Source organism: Halyomorpha halys, unplaced genomic scaffold (assembly GCF_000696795.3).
Source record: "Halyomorpha halys isolate HHAL.00 unplaced genomic scaffold, Hhal_1.1 Scaffold94.1, whole genome shotgun sequence".
Classification (NCBI taxonomy): Eukaryota; Metazoa; Arthropoda; class Insecta; order Hemiptera; family Pentatomidae; genus Halyomorpha; species Halyomorpha halys.
Genome location: NW_027114465.1, coordinates 966,708 through 991,837, shown reverse-complemented (window position 1 = coordinate 991,837; position 25,130 = coordinate 966,708). Strand labels below are relative to the sequence as shown.

General features: G+C 30.4%; 1 protein-coding gene across 1 annotated transcript in view; it reads left to right on the top strand.

Annotated features, from left to right (window-relative positions):
• Nucleotides 1-25,130, top strand: part of LOC106677307 (uncharacterized) — a gene marked incomplete at its 3' end in the record, with an annotated part of 263,446 nt that overhangs the window by 167,351 nt on the left and 70,965 nt on the right. The window contains 1 exon segment of the mRNA XM_067051668.1: nt 1,729-1,770. Within this exon segment, the coding sequence (XP_066907769.1) occupies nt 1,735-1,770 (36 nt within the window).

The window sequence follows — 25,130 nt, the reverse complement described above, 5'->3', positions numbered from 1 at the left end:
TAAGATAAATTTCTACAAATGATTCTCACTCCTATATACAAACGATATTATATATAGCTTCGTAATTCTACGAGTAAACGATGTGCACAGGTCATGCACCTTCCAGACTTTACATTATTTAAAAAAGATTGATGCCTGACATAAAAATTCGAAAATTAGGCCTAACTAAGATAAATTTCTACAAATGATTCTCACTCCTAAACATAAAATATAACCTTTCTTTTTACCATGAATTCATATTACAAGGTACTACACTATATCCTTTTCCTGACATTTGACGGAAGAATGACATGGTGTTCACATTTCAAAAACAAAATAAAAAAACCTTGAAAACTATTATATTTCTTCCATGAATTCCAAAATTCAAACAGATAGAAATTGGAATTGAACACAATCCCCATGTAAGAATTTTAATAATGCATTTAATATCAAGGTGTATTTTTTAACCCTGACTGGAAAAAGAAGACGGATTATCCTACAGGTTAAATGTAACTACGTTAATTCCATTTATTCAATATTTTTATACTTGAAAGCGATTTTTAAGATCGTTTTTCCCCTCAAGCAGTTTTCATAAGAAAAACTTCACTAAGCAGCACCTAAAATAAATGTGCTCCACGAAGAGTTTTTTGGGGACCCCTATAAAATTCATGGCGTTGACAACTCCCAACGTAAAGAGGCCTTCGATGGTCCCACTGACTAGGGGTCGGTCATGGGGGACTCAGGGGTCGTAATTTCTTGTTGTCCCTCATGACCCCATAATTTCTTAAACAGTTTCTATTTCCTTCCTACACGTTTTTGTTTCTGGTATTTTTCTTCATTAATATGTAATAAAATTATTCTAGTAAAACAAAAAAAAAATACTAACAACGCTCTATTCAACAAGTGATGCATTCCAAAAAAAAAATATTAATATTCATCGTATTATTTGTTTCACTGAACCACTTAAGTATTAAATAAATTTGCAAGGGTTGTTCGTCGACATGGTTTGTTAAATTAACAAGCCAGGATCATAGGAAATAATACATGTAATATAATTTGAGAGTAAATTATATGTAATTGATATAAAATAAATTAATAAATAAAAAAATAGTTAATTTATAACTAACTACCAACACAAATGAGCACTGTCCCAACCAGTAAATTATAAACATACCTTCAACAAAATAAAATAAAAAGTAAAACTAACGTAAAAGAAATTTTTATAATAATAATTCGAAGGCAACTAAAACTGAGACAAAATAATCAAGCACTGTAACACAAAGCGGTTAGCATTTAACTAAATGTGCATGGAGAAGCTCTCCAAAGAGGTTACAACATTGATGCTGTTATTTAGAGCCTTTTGAGCCAAACAAATATATATATTTGAATACAATTACAGAAAAACACATACAATCTCTTGGACTAACAGACGCTAAACGGTTTCTCCTTTAAACGCCAAGACCTAATGTGAAACATGAAATATCATTACACTATTAAAATTTAAATCTAATAAAAGATTATACCGGAGAATTAATTAGTAAAATAATTTCCGTTCTACTCTTACTAAATAATTTTTAAAAAATAGTAATAAAATACGGTGCTCTCAAGCAAAATAATATTTATCTGTTGCTTTGTCATTACCAATAAATTGTCTTTATACAAAATGATTGTAAGTTGTAAATAAAAAATCACAATTTACTTAGCTTTCTTTATTATTGGTATTTTAACAAGATTTTTAATTTGTTTCAGATATCAATGTCTTCAAAAAGATTTAAGCTGCCTCTTATAACGGTATGTAAGCTTTTTCGTTTTATTAGCAATACTATATAATACATTTTTTCATGACTATATTGTTGGTATCCTGTCATATAACTCATTGCAGCTTAGTAGAGAGTTTGGCTCTTTCTTGACTGTTACTTTCATATATTTTTTTTTCTATTATGCTCGATAGTAGTAAATCTAATTTAAGATGAAGAATATAAGTTAAGATCTTCGTACCCAACTCCTGTGTTATATGATAATAAATTAAAAATTTTTTATCCAACCATACAGAAAAATTGTGATAAACAAATATTTTGAAAGTTATTATCAGTCAATTTTGAAGGAAATGTTTATATTTTTTTTTTGTTATATTATACCATTTTTAAGAGATTTAGATTCCCCCAACAAAACAAAACATATTGTGAACTTAACAAAGTTTTAAATGTGGATTATATCTCAAGAAAAGTAAACGTCCCACAAATATAAAACGCTATACTTTAAGATTGTTTTGAATCACCATCCGAAGGAAGTATCTACTCTTACTTATGAAACATACGTGATCATAATACTGGGAGTGGGTAGCTCATTGGTAAGGCAATGGACTACTAACTTCATGGACCCGGGTTTGAATCCAGCTGTGGCAGATAATTATTATCTGTTACCTGTAGCCGTTGAGTCAGCCCTGTGGGTTTGGGAGCCCTCCGTGGTCCCCCAGTTTCATAAAGTAGGTACCCTTAATTAAAGTAATTTTGCAATGTTGAAGTCGAAATGTTCGACTATCACAATACTTTCCATTAATATATATTCCATATGAGGGTAAATGAATTTAAAAACAACAGAAGCTTCAAAGAAGCAACCGTCTCATAAGCTGTGACTAATCTAGATCACATAGATAAAACAAAGATATATATAATTTTATTCATTGTTAAATAAAATCAGAAAGCTATTCTTCACATTTAACTGATATTATTGGGGATAACATCAATCGTGGAGTCCATAGAAATGCAAAAAAAAAAACAATATTTTCTTGCAATTTTATGTTTGCTCTTATTGAACCTTCAAACTTTTTAAATGTTTATAACAAAAAAAAAGAGCGCCTTAAAACATGTTACTGAAATAGCTAGAAGAAAAGCAGCTAGGATTTTGTCAACTGTCTTGGATGACCCGCCTATCATGAGAGAGTCTTGGACGAAAGTGTCTTGATTACTCTTGAAGAACTAATGTCTTTTTTTCTTTAAGAGGAGGAGTTATACCTAGGATACGCCACAGCAGTGAGCCATTCAAAAGTTTTTGTTATCTGGTGTTGCAGTCCACTTTGTTTCAGGTATTCTATTTAAAACTTTCATCTTAAGTTCCTGTTCATAAGTATCTTAAGTAACTGTTCATTCGATGGTTATTCGTCATAGAATCAATATTGAAAAAGAATAATTTTATGCTGTTAGTCCTGTCAACTGAAAGACTGATATATAGATCAAGTGAAATTAAAAGTTATTTATTTAATAACTATATTGACAAAAAAATGACTTCAGAACAAACGGAAAATCCCTTGCGCACGGACCTGTTAAAACTCTTGTTACAACAGACTTTCTATTTATGCACTTTTCGACATTCTCAATTATAATCTATAATTTTCTATGTTGGTATTATTTATTCGATTTCATTATTATCTTTGATTTTCCAACCTAAAACGTCACTATTCTTATATCCGGAAATGTGTTGGTTAACTAAATAAAGTGTAAGACTTGGTTATTAGGACCCAGGGGTTAAAATTTTCAACAAATCAAAAATTGTTTACGATCGGAATACTTACGGAATACCCCTCAATATACTATTTTCATATATAGGTAAGTAAAAATGTTCTTTACTAATTTGAATTAATTATTTAATCCCTTAATTATTTATATTTCATGGCAAAAGAACACATTTTATTATTTTTCTATTTAAGTTGATTTGTCGTTATAGTATAAAATCTGCCTTGTTTCAGACATACGTGTCATGAAAAACAGTTTTGGGCAATGCTGAGAGAAAGTGGTTGGTGAAATCTGATCAAATTTCACACTAACCCCCGATTTTTTCTAAATTTACGTGTCCACGTTTCCAAAATACCGGGTTTATTTATTTATCTGTTCAATTATTCTCGAACATAAATTTGACTACTGACAGATATACAACAAATTCGTTCCTTAGTCTATAAAATGTAAAATATGAACAAAAGTTTTAATTCTGAGAACATATGTTTATTTAATACACTAATATTGTAGCAGTCCCTTGGATTGGAAAGACGGCACAAGTCTTGGATCTGACGATAAGATTCAAAAATAATAAACAAAATAGATAGGTGGAGTGGAAATAGGAAACAATGAGATATACGAATCCACGAAAAAAATTGTGAGGCTTACAAAGAGAGAGAGATACTTTGCCATGAGGGGCCTCTGGTCTGTTTTATTAGAACAATTCCCAACTGGACAAAGAACGTTCTGGAAGAATTCACAGAAATAAAAGGTAGGAAAGAAAACATAAACATTTAAATAAAAAGAAAAAATATATAAATATTATGTCACCAAAGAGAGATCAATATGCGGTATACTGTAGCAACCAAATATATTTTGGTAACAGTGCTAGTAAGTAAATAAAAAATTTCTCTCTCCAGTATAAATATAAAGCTTCCTTCAGTAGTGAGGATACAATAATTGTTTCTTCTAGCCCGTGATGGTTGCCCCTGGGTGCGTGAGGATGATATGATGGGAAAAACGGGTTGAGAATATCCTATTTTTCTGTATTGTTAATGCATTTGAAGAGGGTCCTGAGGAAATTTGATTTTTGAAAAGGGGTAGTATTTTGTATCAGACTGTTATTGACGGGGCTCGCCACGTTTTTTGAGTTAAAAATAATTTAGTTACTTCTCCTCAGCTCTGAGTCTGTTCATGTGGGTCTGCCATCTTTGTGGCCGTTCTGTCGGTGTCAGAGTCTTGAATAGTGGATTTGTGCACGACTGGAGGCTATCAAAAAATTTGATCCTCGTGACCCACAGTTGGTAGGTCGAGTGTTGTATGTATGTTGTCCGTCTTTGCTCTTTGTAGTGAAGTATGTCTCACATCTGATCATACTGCACTGAAACTGTCAGAGCTTCTTGGTTGTTGTTGGTGCTATGCTGGTCAGCGTAGGTGCTCCGTTCAGCAGGACTTACCTCAGCACATCATGTTCCATCATTAATTTGGGGCGGAGAAAGAGATTAGGAGAAGTTAACAGATGATTAAGCCTATAACACTTGGTCCTAACCAGCTTGGTTTGCTTGTTGCAGTGGCGAGCTAGTCATCAGGTGTCGATTAAGGGTGACCCCCAGATATACTATGCTTCGTCTTGGTCTATTCTCGCATATCGCTACCTTAAACTTTACGTAGAGTACGCTTGTTCTTCTGGAAGGAGAAAATACAGTCGGTCTTCTTGGGATTAACTGTAATATTCAACTCTTCCAGTTTCTTTTCGGTTATTTTCGTACAGGCATTCTCTACCTGCCGTCTCTTCATTCATTCATCTTCTGTAAATGACTATATCGTCGGCATAAGCCACTATAGAAGCTTTGTCATACAATAAAAATGATTAAAAAAAATTAATACTTTGTTTCATATCACATATATAACTTTCGAGAATGAAGATTGTATTCTTAATTCTTTTCTGTGAAATATAGTCAATATTAACTTAAAAGAAGTAAAACCATAGTTAGAAATAAAAGCAAGAAGGGTTGGGATAGCTGCCAATATTTGTAACCTGAAGCAAACTGACAATATCTTTCTGGAATAATTTCCGCCCTTGTTCCGCTTGCTGCGGTAATGGCTGCTCCAAACCACCCCTTCACCACATTCAACGACTTCACTGTTTGTCTCTTAGGACCCTGAGCGAGGAATCCAACGTTGCTAAGTGTCTTCCTAGCTTCAATCCTCAGATTAGGCTAAAAGCTTGTTTAATTAATCCCTTTAACCTCAAGAGTTCTGTCCTGATGTACTCCTGTATAATTATACTAACGTGGGGCGTGTATTCCTTCTTCCTGAATATTTTCTACAAGTTTTTTAAAGAACATAAGTTTAATTCACTGAAAGGCTAAAAATAATTTGCTAAGATTATGAAGGTTCCAAAACATGCAATTTCTTTTTTATTGCAATGTTAGTGTATTACGAAAAAAGGTGTTTAAAGAAATAAAACCAACAACAATTTTTCCAAAATTATATATTTTTTTTCTTTTAGAATTGTTTTTCGAATTTTTTTGTATATTTGTCACAACGTCTTAATAAATAAAAATAACGAATTCCAATATTAAAAAAAAAGTTTAACTTTTAGTTAAAACATATAATTTCCCACACTCGAGGGCGATAGGCACTAGGGTTGCAATAATTTATTCATATTATATAAAAATATTAAATAAAAAAATAATATAACATAAAATAGTTAATATTATTTAAAAAAAAGCAAAATAATAAATAAATGTTACAAATAAACATGAACAGACAGACAAATTAAATGATAGAAAAATAAATGAAAAAGCAAAATAGAAAAAAAATCTGGTGCTCGCATCACACAACGTTCACTTAGCACACTAAATTCAAATGAAATTAATTCTACTACATTTGAAAACATCTATTTCTTTATTATTCATGATGACAATACTTCTCCTTACTATATAATAGGTAAGTGAAAGTAAAATCTAATAATTACCATAACAGCCATGGAAAAATAAAGACATCTATCTATTTTCTTCTATAGTTACTTATTAAATGATTTCACCATTTATGTTCATCTATTGTTTATTACTACCAAAAATAAAAGACAGTCCATTTTTTTCAAAGAAACAAACTTGACGGTACTTAACATTTTTCAGCATTTGCAAGCTATAATATACATATACATTGACACATGCGCACACAAACACACTATTTTTCGAAACATGTTCATAGGACTCAGGGAACATCAAAAACGGGTATTTCTGTTAAAAATGTTAGATTCAAAATTTTCATGTTCACATTACTTCCCATTACTGTATATTTCATATACATAAGTAGGTTAAAACAAAAAGTTAGGTAATTAAAATAAATCATTCTATGTCCATAAAACTATATTTAAATTTTAATACAATTAAAAAACATTAATTATTTAGCAGTTTTGTCAATAAGAAAATAATAAATTGCCTTTAATTATACTACAGGTTGATTAAATTACATATAATACATTTTGAGTATAATTTTTGAAACCAAACGTGACAATATGTAATGGTGTGACAAACATATAGGCTTAAGATCCAAAAACAACAAGTGATGCATTAGTAAAATGTATAAACATAAGAAGTTAGTGAAATAGACACGTAAAAAAGTAAATAAATAAATTGACAGAAGTATCATTGCATCAGTAGATGTGATCAAGTAGTTGGTTGGAGAGGAGAAGAAAGGGTCGACATAGAAAACACTTAGGAGGGGAGAACTTATTAATGGGTAGCAACGTCTTAGTAAAGTTTTTGGTCTCCATCAGTAGGATCTGTCCAAAGAATTTCTAAATACAAATTTAAAACCTTTATTCTAAAAAAAGGGGGGGATAAAAGTTTTAAATAATATTAGAATTATTATATATTTATTATATTAATGATTTAATAGCAATATTATCTGCAGAACCCATATTTTGCAAGATGCTCATATACAGTTGTATTCTAATCCAAGAAAAACAAAGGGGAGTTGGCGAACAGTGAGTGGGCTACTAGAGGTGCTGTTCTCTCACTCTTGGCAAACACTTCATAGATTAAAATGCACTAATGAAGTCTCAAGAAAGTTTTACTAACAACCTAACTGAAAATTTTAAAAGTCTTTAATTGCATGTATATTTTTACACTAACGATCGCCATGAGCTCCAACTACACAATTAATACCTTGTGCATAGCTGATTTTCCAACTCATAGAATTCAGTATAGCGAACTTGATTCCAAAATCTTCCGAAATTTTTAATTGAAAGTAAAGTTTTGGGAAAATTTTTAAGTTGCATTTATTTTCAGTTAATAGTTTTGAAGAACCAAATAACCGTTTTGCCCAGTGAGTTCTCTAAGCAGTTTATAAAATCATTAGATTTCCTGAGGGAAAAAATCTTCAATCTGTTGTGGTGTCATTCTTTTTTTCCTCCGCTGGTACTCAACCACCTAAGTTATTTTATTTTTATAGAATCACTTTCAAATTTATGGATAATAATTTATTTCGAAAAGAAATAATATATCTAAAATATTTATTGAACCCCCCCATAACAATAAATTTGGAGAACGTATATAAAACTATATTGTACCATATCTGTTCACCTGTTTACCAGAAGAACTAATAAATAAATCAAAAACAAAAAATAAGTATTTAACCAGATACTTTCTTTCTTCTATGATTTCCTATAATTGATTTTGATTCCTCAAATAACCATATCTCCCTATATTTTTCCTAAACTCCACATAATTTATTTATTACATTACAATTTGAATTATCAATGTATTTGTGTGCTTAGTAATAGATATTATTGGATGCTTATTTATCATATTCTGTATTATCTACTTGTATTCGCATTATTATATTAATTCACTAATTTTACATTTGCAGCTTTATTATTTACTTCATACTCCTTTCAGTTATTTTTATTATTATTATTTTTTATTTAATTTTTTTTAATAATTATTATTTCATTTTGTTTTTTACTTTATATTCATTTAAGTAGTTGATATCAATTCATATTGTACTTATCTAGCTTAAAAATTGTATAGCCTTCACAACGGCTTAATAGTCTAAACTGCATTTCTCTTATGTCTATCATTTTTATGTGCTATTTCGGCGCCGACCGATAGCTGTCATCTGGTCGGACCATATTGGATTGGATCGTTTAAATAAATAAAATAAAATAAAAATATGGTTTAACTTATGCAAATGGATTTTTTTACTGATTACGCTGATAATCAACTTAGTAATTAACATATTGAGGTTTTTAGTTTTCCATGCAAAGTAACTGATTATGTGTTTATTATGAATGCTCTAATGCGAAGGATACTATTCAAATAAAAATGGATATATCTTAGGATATAAAAATTATTGGATGTTAATAATTTACTGATTTGCTTTCTTTTCTAAGGGGTGATTTCTAGAAAAAACAAATTACACTGGATGAAATGAGTTAACAAAAAATAGAGGCATCACCGATCTTTTTTTACAGTTAAATCATTTTTTAATTATTTTCGTAAAATCCTTTAACATTTTTATTCAGTTTAAAGGCAGTATTGGGAACAACCATAACTGGCACTTGAAAGACCCCTTACATGTCTATAGACTGGTGTATAAGAGAAGGACAATATCCAATGTTGGAGAGTCCCGTAAACTGGGCCATTATCTGGTTTGGTCACCACTCTTGTTCAATTGGCCAAACTTTATGGCTCTTCCTCACATATCAACTCTTGCCAAGGCTATCTGACCAACCTCTCATTCACTCTAGGTCTACAACAAATGTTAGTGATACTTGTCATTTACTGACAATATTTAAGAAATGAGGCTATTCATTTAGCCTCATTTCTTTTTGTATATAGCCTCATGTTAAACCGCTTATTACGCGTCCTAGAACTTTCAGCCCTATAAACCATACGATTAAAAAAATCTATACTTCAAGCAATGTCTCTTTTACCCATATTTTAATTTAATAAATCAATCTTCAAAATTTATTTTTGTATATAATATAATAATTAAATTATTAAAGAGCCTTTGAAAAAATCTACAATCCTTTTTTAATTTAAGTAAACACATTGGAATAATGATGAATAAATATTCCATTCATATATTTTTTTCTTTTCCTTCATGATCATGAACATTCCTGGCATTAGGAGTACACTATAAGGTACAATAACGTCACCACCAAGTTGGTTAACAAATGTGTATCCAACTGATTTTTAGGAAATCCAAAATGAATTTTACTTTTAATTTTCTCGTTGCGATATATTTTTAAGAAATCAAAAACAAATTTTACTTTTATCCTCAACTTAGGACTACATCTCGACAAACGACTGACATGGAATCCTCATACAAGACTAAAAAGACAAGAAACTGCTCGTAGATTCCGACTATTGCAACATTTACTAGACAAACGGTCCAAATTGCCAATCCATTACAAAAGACTGATCTACATGACTATTATAAGGCCTATCTGGACATACAGAGATGAGCTTTGGGGCTCCACTAAACCATCAAATTCCTCCAGAATCCAATCCTTACAGTCCAAAATCCTTCGTAAAATTCTTAATGCTCCTTACTTTGTCACAAATCAAGTCATCCATCAGAACCTCAATATTCCATATGTTGCCGATTTGGCCAGAACCAGATACCGTTCCTTCCATAATAAACTTCTCAACCATCCAAATCCACTTGTTTCTAATCTGGCTTCTCCTTCATTACCTAATAATCCTCCTAGGCGTCTGAAAAGAAGATGGCCTCGAGATCTTCTTCTCTAGAAATGTTATTGGAGTTCTATCAGTGGGTAGATTCTCCACATGTTTTTATCATGTTACTATGTCACCTACAGCAAATTTACTTGTTGTATATATGTGTATACAGTTGTTAATATCAATAAATAAATTATTAAAAAAAAAAAAAAAAACTTTTAACCTCATAATCATGAGAGATAGTTGACTGTGGATGACATATACGAGAAGGAGATGGTTCTGGGGTGCGGTCAAAATAAAACACATATAAGTAGAAGTGACTTACTTAATCCAGCCAACGTTTCGGCCAGAATTTTTAGTCTTCATCAGGGCTAAACATTCTGGTCGAAACGTTGGCACGATTTAATAAGTTACTTCAACTTATTTGTGTTTTATTTTGACAGCATCCCCCAACCATCTTTTACTTTTAACTTTCTCGTTACGAATATATTTTTATAGCTGGTCCTTTTTACTTCTTTGAACCTTAGATTTATGTTAATAAAATTTTGGTAAGGTAAGATAACTAATAAATTTTGAAAAAATCGATTTTTAACATTTTCTACGAAACCTAGTCCGTACGTAATAACCTAAATTTATAACATATATAATTTATAAATAGGTATTGTAAATTCAGAATTGGTATAATTTTTAAAATATTTTAACATTAAAAGCAAAAAATTAATCTTTTAGAAACAAATAAGGAATAATGAACCATTTCAAGTTGATTCATCAGAAAAAAATATATGTCCAATGAATATACGAACTATAAGATATATGTCACTCGTAAAGCAGTGCGGTTACCAGTTTTGGCATTCTGGCCTATTGGAGGAGCTGGAATAGAATGAAAATTATATATGGCTTTTCATAATATAATCTAATTAAAACAAATAAAATTCGAATTAAAAAACGTGAAAACAAGGAAAAAACTGCGTTGGCAATAAATCAATTTAAAAACAAAATTTATACATAAAAAGTATTACTATTAAAATTAATGATTAATCAGAAATTCACGATTCAATTATTTTATCAAATAATCAAAAGTTTGAAAAAAAATTTTAAAAAAAAATTTTAGTTCCTTTGAAAGTTTTAGCTATACTTTTCAAGGCTCTGAACAGGTCTTAAAATGTTAATTGTTTTTATAAGAGCAAGGTAATAATAAAAAAAAAAAAAGTTTTATTGAATATGTGTAAATACCTCATATCAAAATTTCTCAAATATTAATATTTTTTTACGGAAGTTTTGGGTTACGAAACGGTCCGGATTATTTACTATAATCAACAATTAACTTCAATAAACCATTATGAAAACATGCAAGTATAAATGTAGTTATACTTGCATAATCGAACACAGTCAAAAACAATTTGAACAAAGCATTTCAATCCAGTTTAAAAATGGATTCAAACCCATGCAATAATATAAATTTCACAATAATAATAACAGATTTTTATTAAGTTGTTTTTTATTTGTTATAAACAAATTTTAACTTTATTTGTGATTAACTATTGCCATTAAATAATGCAATTGGAAATAATTTGGCAATTTTCGCTTTAATGGCATTCAAGTGAATGGGGAAAGAGAGGGGTAACGTGGCAGATTCGAAACCTGCGACCGGAACGGTTAGTTGAGAGCTGAAGGGATCATGATCGAATGAATATGCAATAGCTAGCCAGTAGTTGGATATGCAGAGAGGATCATCCATCTTTTCGGAACTTTTTGATCCCTCGATTATGAAGCATAACATAATAGTCGTTCCTCTTCACCTTCATTTAGAAGCCATTAGTTATTTCAATAGTAGCTTTTTAAAGAAAAATGTAGAAAATTAAACTAATTTACACATGAATACTAAAAAATCTACGAGGTGCGGACAGTCTGTTAACAATTTTAATGTCCGCAATGAGGATCTTTTCATCTATTGATCGCAGTTCATGAGCCTTTAGTGACCTCACTCAGCCTCCACTGGTATTCAATATCTATTATTCTCATTTACATTGAAATATTGTGTGAAAAAAGGATTCGGTGGTTTCTACACTAAATAAAAAAAAATCTAGTAAGTCTGAAAGTGCATATCATGTAATTCTTATCCTTACTATTATAAATTATAATTATTTTTTTAATATTAATATATCAGTAATTCTTTTCTCTACCATAAACGGTAGAATTGTATACACAATATCTCTACTGAAAACCAAATGAAGCATATTAAACTAAAAAAATCCCTAGGTAAATGGATAAATAAAGGATTAAATATAGGATGATAACATAGAAGTAACATAGATGCTTACCTGAATCTTCCAAGAAGTAAATTGTGGAATTTAAGAAAGAAAATAAACTGATGGGAATAGTTTTAGTTTAAGATTATAATAAGTTAATATTAATGTAGCAGAATATGAATATATATCAAGGGTTTCTTGTTTAGTACTTTTTTTTTTTTTTTTTTTTTTTTTTTTTTTTTTTTTTTTTTTTTTTTTTTTTTTTTTTTTTTTTTTTTTTTTTTTTTTTTTTTTTTTTTATACTCACTAATTCAAAATAGACCTTCTGTGTCAATCTTCGTTACGAGAGACTACCATTTCTAATATTTAAGACAACTCACATCTCTCAGCTAGGAGCTTACCTACACTAAGAAGAATTCGATATCACCGACAGCACTGGGCTTCTAAATAAGTCAGCGTGTGTTCAACAATCATAATAATAAAAAAAATTTAATGTTGAATCGAGAGACAAATCTACTTTTGTTATAATTTTTTTTTCTAAGAGTAACTTTGTAAAATTTAACAATCACAAGATATGGCACAGCAGATGTCTACAAACAACGAAAACTCATTTACATTAATTATCATTCATTAGAAAGACATACCAACAATCTCTTGCCGTTCCATCAAGAACATTCTGCATTAACAACCTCCTTGTTAAGGTGCTGCGTACTTTGCAAACTGTTGCTTTAATTACAAACACAAACGGGGTACAGCGTGTGTGTAAGGAAATCATAACATGGTATTAGCTAAGTTATTCTATGATTTAGTTATTCAGTAATGGATAAATTTTGTCTTAGAATTCCTCAAAAAACGTTTTAGGTAACTATTACGAGACTGAAACCCAAAGCCTGCTTCCTTCCGTCCAATCTCGGAATGAACTGGTACATCATTAAAAATATTTTAAGGAACTCTTATTACCGAAATAAAATAAAAATATTATTTTATATAAATGTATCTTGGTTTTTTTTTTAAATGCTTCAACAACCTAATTGATTTAATTACATTAGTTACATCCAATAAAACCTATTTTATTTTATAGTAATTTTCCATTTATTCTTAACTTTCATTATTTATGACATTAATGCCTTTTATTGACGATTATCTTAATGAACTGGTGCCCCCTATTTCTTCCAAACAACTAACTAACTCCTTAAACTATATCAATAAGGATTAAACCTAAATGATGCTTAAGATCAGTTCATTGTACACTGCTATACCGAGTTTAATCCAAATCGTTGGAGCTGTTTTTGAGAACATGGAAGAAAAAAAAATTGAAAATTGATTATATTTAATAGCACTTTGGGACAGTCGATTTTATCAAAAAAGTTACTGTGACATCGCAGACATATATTCGCCATAAAATGTAATTACTAGTTTCATATAACTTTTAGTTTATGAACTTGGCTTTTTGCTTACATACATGTTCTTTTTTTTTTTTATGACCCGCTGTATAGTCATTATTGACATAAGGTGGGGGAGGGTATCTACAGGTTATCAGCATTTCACATATATACCATCCTGTGAAGTTATTTGAACTTAGGAAACCTACAAACTACCGCTGAAAACTCAAACTCAAAATTTAGCACAATCGCCATTCTCCCCCTTACAATATTATTAATATATTTATTTAAATGAAAGAAATAGTCTAATTATTCAGGAAATGTCCGTAAAATTGGTCGAAAAGAGACCAATGAGACTTGAATATTGAGCAAAATTTGTACTGAATATATATTGGCAATATCTCAAGAGGATACAGGAAAAAAAGAAAAACACAGACTTTCACTGAAAGAAAGTTCTCCCTGAATCTACATCTGACCCAATTGTGTTAGGATGTTTAAACACAATTTTATGTTTTATTGGTAAAAGGGTCCTGAGTTTGACGGCCATGTTTGCATACCGTCGGCCATGAATAATGTTAACACCTTCAACTTCTTCACTTCTTTGTACCCGGCTCTAAATCGAATCTCCTTCACGAAACTTGGTTATTGTCACGTCCCTTCCGTCTGTTTCTTTACGAATTAGAAGGCATTCCATACAAATATTTTCTTTAGAAACAAAAATAGTTTTATCGCAAAATAATTGTATTTTCCTTTCCAATAGCCAGGTGTCAATACATCGGCTCTTGACAATGCAATAACAAATATCGAGCCGGCTTTTGCGACAGGTTCCTCCTTCAGTTGACAAGCTACTCTAAGGGAAGCAAACATTTCTAAACAACAAAAACAGTCACCATATGTTCTAATAATAACTTCTCCCCTCAATTCATTAATATTTCAACCAGATTTATTTTTTTGTTACAAGGCGTTTATGACGCAAAGTACTCCTTGCTTTATCCACTTCGTATTTAAAAATTGTTTAAATATACCTATTGAATACTGCTTTTTAAAACTAAGTTTAAAATTAATGCATAATTCTCCATATATTTCGAAAAAATGAAAAGTAGACAATTGATCTTCACATGCGTACAGGTTATCGATACAATACATGCGCATACTTTAATACAATACACAAATGCCGACCATAACTTGCTGTTTGACAGCATTGTTCTTTGGATGGGGTAAATAAGAGTTCAAGTAAAAAAAAAAATGTTAGTTTTCGAAACAGAAAGATATAGAAAAATATATTTCAGAAAATAAATTATTTATTCATTTTTGCAATCCCTAAAATCATTTATTACCAAATTAAAAAGCTATTTTCAAAAATAGATATGTTAAATAATGACACACATGGAAATCACAAACATATTTAGTTTTTATTCCAACATGAATAGCTCAATTTTTGAACTTTTGATTCATCTTTGTTTGTTGTTGCTTTTGATTCGTTACCTAATCTTCCATTCACCTCGACAAGGTGTGAAGTTCATTAGCTATATATTTCATTATATTATGAATAATTGTTAAGTTAGACCGTTGTACTCAAGTGACTTGAGGTTTAACCTTAGCAACCTAAAGTTTCCAGCGGCAGTGGTTCGTTTCCGGGTTGACTTTTATTTCGCGGCGAATCCACACAATGAAATCTCAACCCTCCCATTCTTATTAGAATAGGTTGATCACCTATTATGGTTGCATAACCATCCATTTGTGAATTTATTAGCGTTTGTGAAGTTAGAAAAATACAAATATAAAAATATTGGCAGGAGTATAAACATGAAAATATATACTGTGGGAAGCGACTACCTCAATGATGCAGCCGAAACATTTTCAGTTAACCTCTCCTTAGGTCTTTGAGACAAGAGGCGAGCTATGTTACGCTTTCACTGCTCACTGAGCCGGTAACTCGCCAGCCGACTGATAAAGGCGATAGAAATTTTATAGGTCCATCATATCTCCTTAACACGGGGTCTTCTGCCCCCTTATAATATTATTAGGGTCATTGCTAGCATAGGCATCTAATTTTGGAATATTAAAGCTTAATTCTGATCGGCTAACCTATAAAAATAATACAATCAAATTTAAATCTGGAAAGCGTATTATTCATCAGGTAATAATTTACTAATTTTTTTATTATTCTAGGCTATAAAACATTACTTTATACATAATCTACTGTAAATGAAAACAAGATTAAAACTTCACTAAATTCAATATTAAAGTAAAAATTAAAAACTTAACAATGAATAAATAAACATTGAATTACATGACTTTTATAGGTCCATCATATCTCTCTAAAACAGGCTATGACGGACCTATTACAGAATCTTCTGCTCCCTTGTTATATTACTATTAATATATCATTGTTACTATAGACTATGTCCGAATTAACTAAAAATTCTATATTTTTAAAAATTTAGTTATCAAAATTTAAAAATGTATTAACCAAAAAAAAAAGGAAGTAATACAAGTAAATCTTATGTGAATTATAGTATAATGACAAAATACAGACGTGTGGAAAATCTAACAATCGGGTGAAATCAAATAGCATTTCTACATTAAAAGGTCTCGAGGCCATCTTCTTTTCAGAAGTCTAAGGAATTGTCTGGTAGGTATTGAAGCAGACTTAGAAATAAGTGAATTTAAGCTGTTAGAGAATTTATAATGGGCTGATTGATATCTGATTCGGGCCAACCGGATACATGTGGAACAATGAGGTCATTATAGATGATTTCATGTGTGCAAAGTAAGGATTTTGAATTGCAAGAATTGGTCATGAGAGTAATTCGATGGTTTAGTGGAGCTACATACCCCTTTTATAATTAATTGAAAGTTAAAACCGTTTGTCAAGTAAGTATGTAATACAGAGTTGGTCAACTATGAAACTAATAGCTGAAATTGGTATAAATACGATATCCATTTATCAATGATTCATTCATAAATAAGAATCGTATTCATGGCAATTTTAGCTATTAGTTTTAGCTATAGCTAATTTTTGCCTATCTCTGATGTAATAGTCGGAATCGATGTGCAGTTTTCACTTTTAAGTTTTGTAGAAGGATCCCAATAATTGCAGTGATTGTAGATCAAAATAATTTTAAACGTGTTAAGTCATTAACTTTCATACAAAATTATAAAACTTATTCAATCAAAAATTACAATGGTTCCTACCAACATTAAAAGTTAATTTGATTTTTTTAATTCCCTGCCAAGACTACATCTATTCTAATTTTTAAAAAATGGTAGAACTATTTTTTTTTCAATTAGTGTTAAACTCAATATAAATAAAGTCTCTATGAAATCTACTTTTACGTTTAAAATTTGAAAAAAAAATTTAATTATATCACCTTGATAAAATACAAATGCATTAACTAACAAAATACAATTTTTCGGCATTAAAATAGACTACGTTCTAATGAAAAAATTAAAAGGTGCGAATGAGGACAATATGCCCACTACCTTAGTTAGACGCCATTATACGCTTTGGCCATAAGGCATAAGGACAGTATTCGCCAAAGTACACCGCAACTTTAACGTATTGTGTGGCAAGTCCTCCTAGTTTCATCATTAGCTAACTTTGTCCTAATCTATGTGATGGTTAGTTGTATCACAGTTGGTCCCATCCGGGAAATCACACTATTGCAAAAACTACATAATTATCTTATTGATTAATATTACAGTCCGAATAGAATCAACTTCTGGAAATTAAACTTTAAACCTGAATCAAATAAATGCAGTCGTGCATATTAAATATCCATGCATATTAAATTGGGTAGTTATAAAAAAAATCAAGATATTCGAAAAATCCTCATCTTGCCACCTTATTGTATAAAAAGGCATTTTACTTACAATCCTTACAGCTTTCAAATTCTTACTTACAAAATCTGTTAAATTAACCTCAACATAACACAAAATATCATAAATATGAAATAACAAACAAAGGTATATTTACCGGTAAATGTTAAGAATACAGAAGAAGGGAGAGGTAGTTCAAGATTTAAGAGGAAAGAAAAACAGAAAGTTGGCATCGATTAAAATGGAATAGATAAAAAAAAGAAACAAAAAAAAGAGAGGTATAAACCATGAGGAATAATAAAATAAAATATACTAGATTTTTCGTCCTCGTTCATCCCATGAGATCAAACAGTGTCAGAACTCACTAGCGCTTTAATTGTAGCACAAAGCGCGCTGTTCCGCGACGTCACTCGGTTGGTAGCAGTAGTATATAAAAAATAAAGTTCTTGTATTTTGATTCGGTAAATATACAAATACATTTACATTTTATATTCATAAAAAAAAAATGTCTGCTTGGTGCGTACATCAATAAATCAGAAAGGTGACATACATACAGATGTCCATGTGCGAAGCATGAACTTTCCGAATTCAGTCCAAATACAGGTAGCGACCGCTGTGTTGATCAAATGAAATTCGTATTGCGACAACGAGTCCACGTTTACTGCCCACATCAAATCTACAACGTTCATTGATTTGTCCATGTTCGTCAACCCCAGCAAAATTGTTGAACTAATTCAGAAACCTGTGCGAGAGAGCGTACAACGCGCCTAAAGCCGAGGTTCCAAGGTCAAATTGACATCTTGCAATTATTTCAATTAGTAAATGGAAAACTATAACTCAATGCAGTACTATCGTACTATCAGGAATGGATTGATAGTTAACTATCTGTGCTTGCTCGACAAGCAACTGGCACATGTATACTTCTTTATAATGAACTGTCGGACCTTATAACCTAATAACACTAACATTTAATTAATTTATAAAGACAAATATCTATCACATGGAAATTGTCTTAATGTTTTTTTACGACATATATAATCAGTTTTCAAATCAATGACTTTAATGTTTGATAAAAAATAAATAAATTGAATAATAAATATCTTTATTTAAATTAATTTAAAAAAAAAAAACTTGTTTTTTTAAGTTTTAGAGCCATTTTCTTTTAAACTCTTAAAGTATTATTACAAATATACAGCATAAGAAGAACCACTTTCATAAATAGGCTACATTTTAAATACATTTTTCAAAGAGTCAGTGAATAATATCTATACTTTTATATACTAAGATAATAAAATAATCTACCTGTAATTAGAGTACAGGATATCGGTTAGTATTTTCGAACTAAACTATGTTTTTAAACATAGACTATGTTTTTAAACATAAACTATGTTTTTAGCTATATAGCGTTTTATTTAAACAGAAATGTAATAATAAAAATACACTATTCTTTTTTTTTAGAAAGAGTTGTTTCGTATGTTGGTCAAGATAACTAATTAAAATAGTTTATTAATTCTTTTGTTTTTTCTACCGCCAGCCGGGCCATAACCTTCTAATTCATATACGGTTTATCATCAATCCATTTCTCTTTAACTAGAGAGCAATACACCTTATAAAATATTTTTGTTTTCCTCATTGTAAACAGTAGAACCAAAATTCCATAAATTAGAAAAAATAAATTTTACCATGTATAACTGAAGATTAATAGCTCAAAACATATATTGGAGAACCATTCGCCTTTCACTTATTTTATACTGCGTTGTGTTTTATTCATAACCCTTTTCTCCTTCACATTCTGACACGATATGCCCTACCGGATTTACAGCAGCATTCATAAATAAACAGAGCGGAGAGGTTGTTTTGGCTTGTAGCGAATACACTGCCCCTTCACAAAGGATACGAAGTTATCATATATTGAAGGAACTATCTTTCATCCTTTAAGGCAGTTCGAAGGATTCAAAGAAAGGACCATTTACCTTTATCTGGACAAAGCTTCCTCCGAGCCTTTGTCACCTTTTCTTCTACCGGGGACTCCTCCCATTTACATTTTTATTTATTCCTCCTATAGCTTGAATTGGTAAGTGGGAGTTGCAAATTCCAAGGAGGCTCGAGCTATAAACACTTAAGCAACTCGAAGGGGGTCAACTGTTCTTACCATAAAGCGGTGAATAAACATGATGCCTCATCACTAAACAGGAGGATTCCACCCTCTTCGATATAAGCTCCTTATGTGTTCCACGTCCTTCCCTAAGGCCCGAATTCAAGGCAAAACATAATATTGGTTCAATATGGTAATCAATTTTAGTTTACCCAAATTAATATTTGAATTCTGATCAATTTATTTTTCGAAGCTTAACCAAGCGTTCAGCTTCATTGAAAGTATATTGTTGTAAAACCCTCACAATTTTAAATATAAGAAGATGGTCGGGGTTGCGGTCAAAAAAAGAACAAATAGTTTATAACTATTTTAATCTCCTCACAATTTTAATTTCGATTTCATATTTCTACTTGCGAAACTGAAACGAATCTTCGTCCATACCAGAGACATCTGGTAATTAATATTTTGTTTTTAAAGCAGTCAAGGTCAATCACCGAAAGACCTGATGCGAACTAGGCTGCAGTCAATAAGTGACATCTGGGTCCTGTGTCATAATAACAAAGTTTTGTAGTTTGTATGTGGAACAATTTCACTGGCTTGTATTTTCTTTTTCTTTTTAACTCTTATAATATCACTAATAGTCGTCCTCACCATGAAACAAAAAGTATCAGTACTTGTACATTTTTTTTTCTACTACCAGTCATTATGAAAAAGGTTCAAGCTCTGCGTCTTGACCCGGAAAAGATATCGAAAGAGTTGAAAGAATGCCTGATCTTTTCTATTCTAGGCTAGACAACTTGATTCTTGATACTAGTGACAGTCCTAGTAGTTTCTACTGGTACAGTATTGAAAAAAAGTAAATATAGTAACATGATAAGATGGCTATTCCAAGATACTTAACATCACTATATTAGGGTATATACCGGAACAATTACGTAGAGAGAACTGTGACATGATTCTTTAGGTCTTGTGAATAATAAATCTAATATCGCAATAGTTAGGTGGGTGTTCTGTATATAATATTTTTTGATGAGGTGTAGATAGTTGACCGTAGATTAATGATTGGAGAAGTTTGTCGGGGGGTGCGGTCAGCAAAGAACAACATAAATAAATATGGTTTTGTTTATGTATGTTGTTCTTTGCTGACCGTATCCCTCGACAAACTTCTCCAATAATATTTTTTATGATAATTGTATAACTTTTCACTCCATGATGATGATCATGTTCTAGTCAAGTTATTACTCAGTGATTGCTTTGGTTATATTTTTTTGTTCTTTTTTAAACTTTTGAATTTCAAATGTAATAACAATAAATACTGAATACTTTATATTATAGGAAGATGGTTCGGATGGTAGTCAACAAAGGTACACAAATAACAGGAAAAACTATTTATTTCTGCTATTTGTGTTAATTACATTCGGTCAAATAATAATATTCCATTTAAATCTTTAATAAAAAGTTCGAAAACTGTAATTATTGTTTTCTGTAGGGACCACGTCTAATTTTTGGGGAGTGAGGGAGAGGGGAGTAGTGAGATACTATTTTATCCTCATAAGATTCTTTGAACACCCTTTCAAACCCAGGCTGGTTGATGATAAAATTATATTATTATTTTAAAAATTGATGTATGACGAAACTATCTGCTAGATCACAACATCGGTCTCATTTCCTGAGAGGAATAACCACTCTTGAAAACATTTTACTCATTGGGACTTTGGTGACAAAGTAACGTTCACTTGGTATGATTTGGAAACAGATCAAGCCCTGATGTAGCACACAGTGGACTAGAGACATTAACGAATTACACCTGCCCGTCTCTGATAAAAGCGAGCATTCCCTTTCTATGTTATCCATCATCTTCTATCTTTATTCCAATGGGTTTCGATCCAATTCAATGTCTCTGGGATTCTAAAGAGGATGTTCTATCTTTTTCCTCATTCGCTTTCTGGTTTGGTTTCAATTGTTTTCTCTTGTATTTAGTTTTTCATTGCTCTTAGGTTTGTAGTCTAACAGGAATACTGCTTTAGGCAATGTGGTTTATTTTTGTTCGGATAGGGATGTACCTGTTCAGTAATTTATGTTTCATTGAAAGCACATGAATGTCTGTTCTTCAATGCTTAGATTATTTACATTTCCTTGGTCTTGTCATTTGCACAAAGAAATTCCTGTCATTTCCTTTCATCTGTATTTAAATTGTCATAGTTCGTCTGATGTTTGATAAACAATGTAATATTACATAAAAATATCATTTGCAAAATAGATTTTTTTAAGCTAACCTCATCTACATTTTATTACCATCATATGGCCTTTGTTAACTTCCATGACGTACTGTAGCACAGCCCACCACAGGGAGGTGATGCTCACCGAAACCAAGCCCAACGTCCAAAGCATCCCTTCCAAGCTACAATCGGAAAGAACATGAACCAACAAACAACGAGGTGTGGTGAATACAAATGTTCACCAAACCCTTTAGTTTTCGAGAAGTATGCGAAAAACTAACGACTAAATCGGGTGCACAAATTCGTGAGACTTAAGTAAGAAACTGCGGTTATCGTGCTACTAGACAATACAAGGGAGATGCATTCATATTTTTTTTAATACTTAGGCTTTGCTTCTTTTTTTTTTGTCTAATTTTACTGGACTATAAAGTGTCAATTCTTCAGGCAATTTTGTTTAATATTGTATTATGGAATGATTATATTATGATAAAACCCCTGTTTTATTTAATAAAACAAAATTGCGCAAAATTTAACAATACAAATTTGCATACGTTGCATTTAGGATTCCTCATTTATGATCATTCATATACAATAGATCAATAGAAAACGAAATTCACAACAATGAAACTGAAGAAATCGGAATGAAGTTGGCCTGATCGACAAAATAACCCTCTGTGCGTCGTTTGTCAAACACTCGACGTTGTTGAAATGAAACATAGTTCACAATCTATTTGAAACTTATATTTTATTACTTTCATAATAATGTTAATGTGTAAAGTAATTAAAACAAAAATACTGGCACCAATATATCATTAGTAATCAGGCATTGAGTTAATGAACGAAATTGATAACAAATGAGCCGCTATTTGTGATATCCTACAAGTACATAGCCGCCTAACACTCCACTTTAAGTAATAACCCGTAGTGCTACACCCTGATCTCTACTACAGGGCCATCTTTGTGCTCTCGTCACAAAGGCTCGAACTAGGACAATGACTACACATCCTAATTACTTATACCTCATCTAAACCATGTTTATAAAACAAAATAACGTAATCACCAACTATTCTAATGTTGAACAAAGATTCTGCGAAGGCTTGATATAATTCTAAGGTTACGCCCAAAAAATTAGGTATGTTTTGTTTACCGCCTTTAAGGGGCAATATGCAGTCCTGAATTTGCAATCTGTTAGTTTAATGATCACTCTTGATTATTGGCTATAGTTGACCTAAAAAGGATAATTGTCTGATACATTATTTTTTGTAAGAAAAAAATAATTTCCTCTTTTATTTTAAACATTAGTTATAGAAATTTATTAAAAACAACTTTATTGTTGTTGTGTTATTAGTAGGATACATTTTTACTAATTTAATATCAATCAAAATGGTTGGGGAAAGATATATAGTTTTTTTCAGGTACTTTAATATATATAGTCCATCGTTTCGGTCTCAAGGACAATCTATCACAAAACAGCTTTTATTAAACAAATGATTTTTTACTAATTTTAAACAAACAACAATATTATTGTTATATATTAACATAATATATCAATAATCTTATTTTAAAATCTCTACATAGTATTTTTGTCTTTTTAAAGAAAATACAGATATTTCGATACAATAATATCGGAATATTGTTGCTAATATTCCATATCGATATTACAACAGTACAATATATATAAAAATATATATATGTAGTCCAACGTTCCGGCCTCAAGGACAAACTATCACAAAACAGCTTTTATTAAACAAATGATTTGATTTTTTACTAATTTTAAACAAACAACAATATTATTAATAAATTATCATTCCTTAATACAAATTTAGAACCACATCAGTTTAATAAAAACCTTATTCAGTCTATTCTGTCCAGGTCAATAATTTCAATCAAAATTACCCTATATGACATTAAAACATTAGGGAATCATACAAATTTATTAATAAGCAATTCTTAGCTTATGTCTAATTACCTATTTTGTGAATTTTTCACATTTAATTACAACTTTTTACACAAATTTTACACAGTCAATTTACACTATTATACTTTATCACAACAATATTTGTAACCTTCCCCACACTCAGGTCAAATAAATAGTTCATTTATTTTAGTTAAATTTCCTATTTCTATTCATATCAAAGTTTATTATAATTATCAACATAAATTTTATCCCAGTTTTTCATAAATTAATTTTTATTAAAATCTCTGCATACTGTTGGTTCATGTTTCTTGTCTCTGTTTTAAAGTTTACTATATAAATAATGTTTACTGATGTGTGAATGTACTGGAGAATTTTTTTAATATATTATTTTCTTTATTTAAAATTATAGTATTTTCAAAATCGAATGTATGCTGGTTTTTGGTTGCATGCTGAACCAGTGCTGTTTAATTGGGATCTTTCTCTTTGCTTTTTAAATCCTTGTTATGTTTATACATTTTATCATCCAGCAATCGTTGGACTTTTGAACTTTTAAGGTTAATTTCCTAAATCTTGTAAATTCATTTTTTTGGGTGAAAATTTTCCAGGAATACTTTAAATATCTTATTTTTTACTACATGTAACCAACTAGCATCAGTTATTCTTATAGCGTTATTTATATAATTATTAATTACATTATATTTCATATGATATGGGTGGCATGAATAGTAATTCAATATCACATTACGGCTTGTTACTTTCTTTGTCCATTCTGTAATAATATCCTTACCTTGCCTAATCATCAGCATGTCTAAGTATCTCAATTTGCTTTAATTTTCTGATTCCATTGTAAACTTTAATCTGCTATGGTGACTGTTTAATTCTTTCAGTAATATATTAATGTTAAAATTACATATAATTTTGATAAAACTGGTAAAAAAGTTTTATTACTATATAGTCAAATATTAAAAAATGTTTGATTAGTAGTGATTAAAAATATTTAGGACAAAATATTTTTAAATGATATTTAATAATATTCAAATTTATTCCAACTCATTAGAATATTATGAAGTATGTAAGTACCAGATGTACTAGCGAAGCCTCATTATTCATCGTTGCTTTCATAGTGATATAACTAAAAAATATACAAGTTTCAATTGTATTTTGTTTTGGACATATTCCCAAGATAGTACTTAATTTACTTATTTTTGGGTTACTCGCTCTACCTGACCACAAAATAATCCCAATCTACGGTCATCTATTCTAAATATATATATATA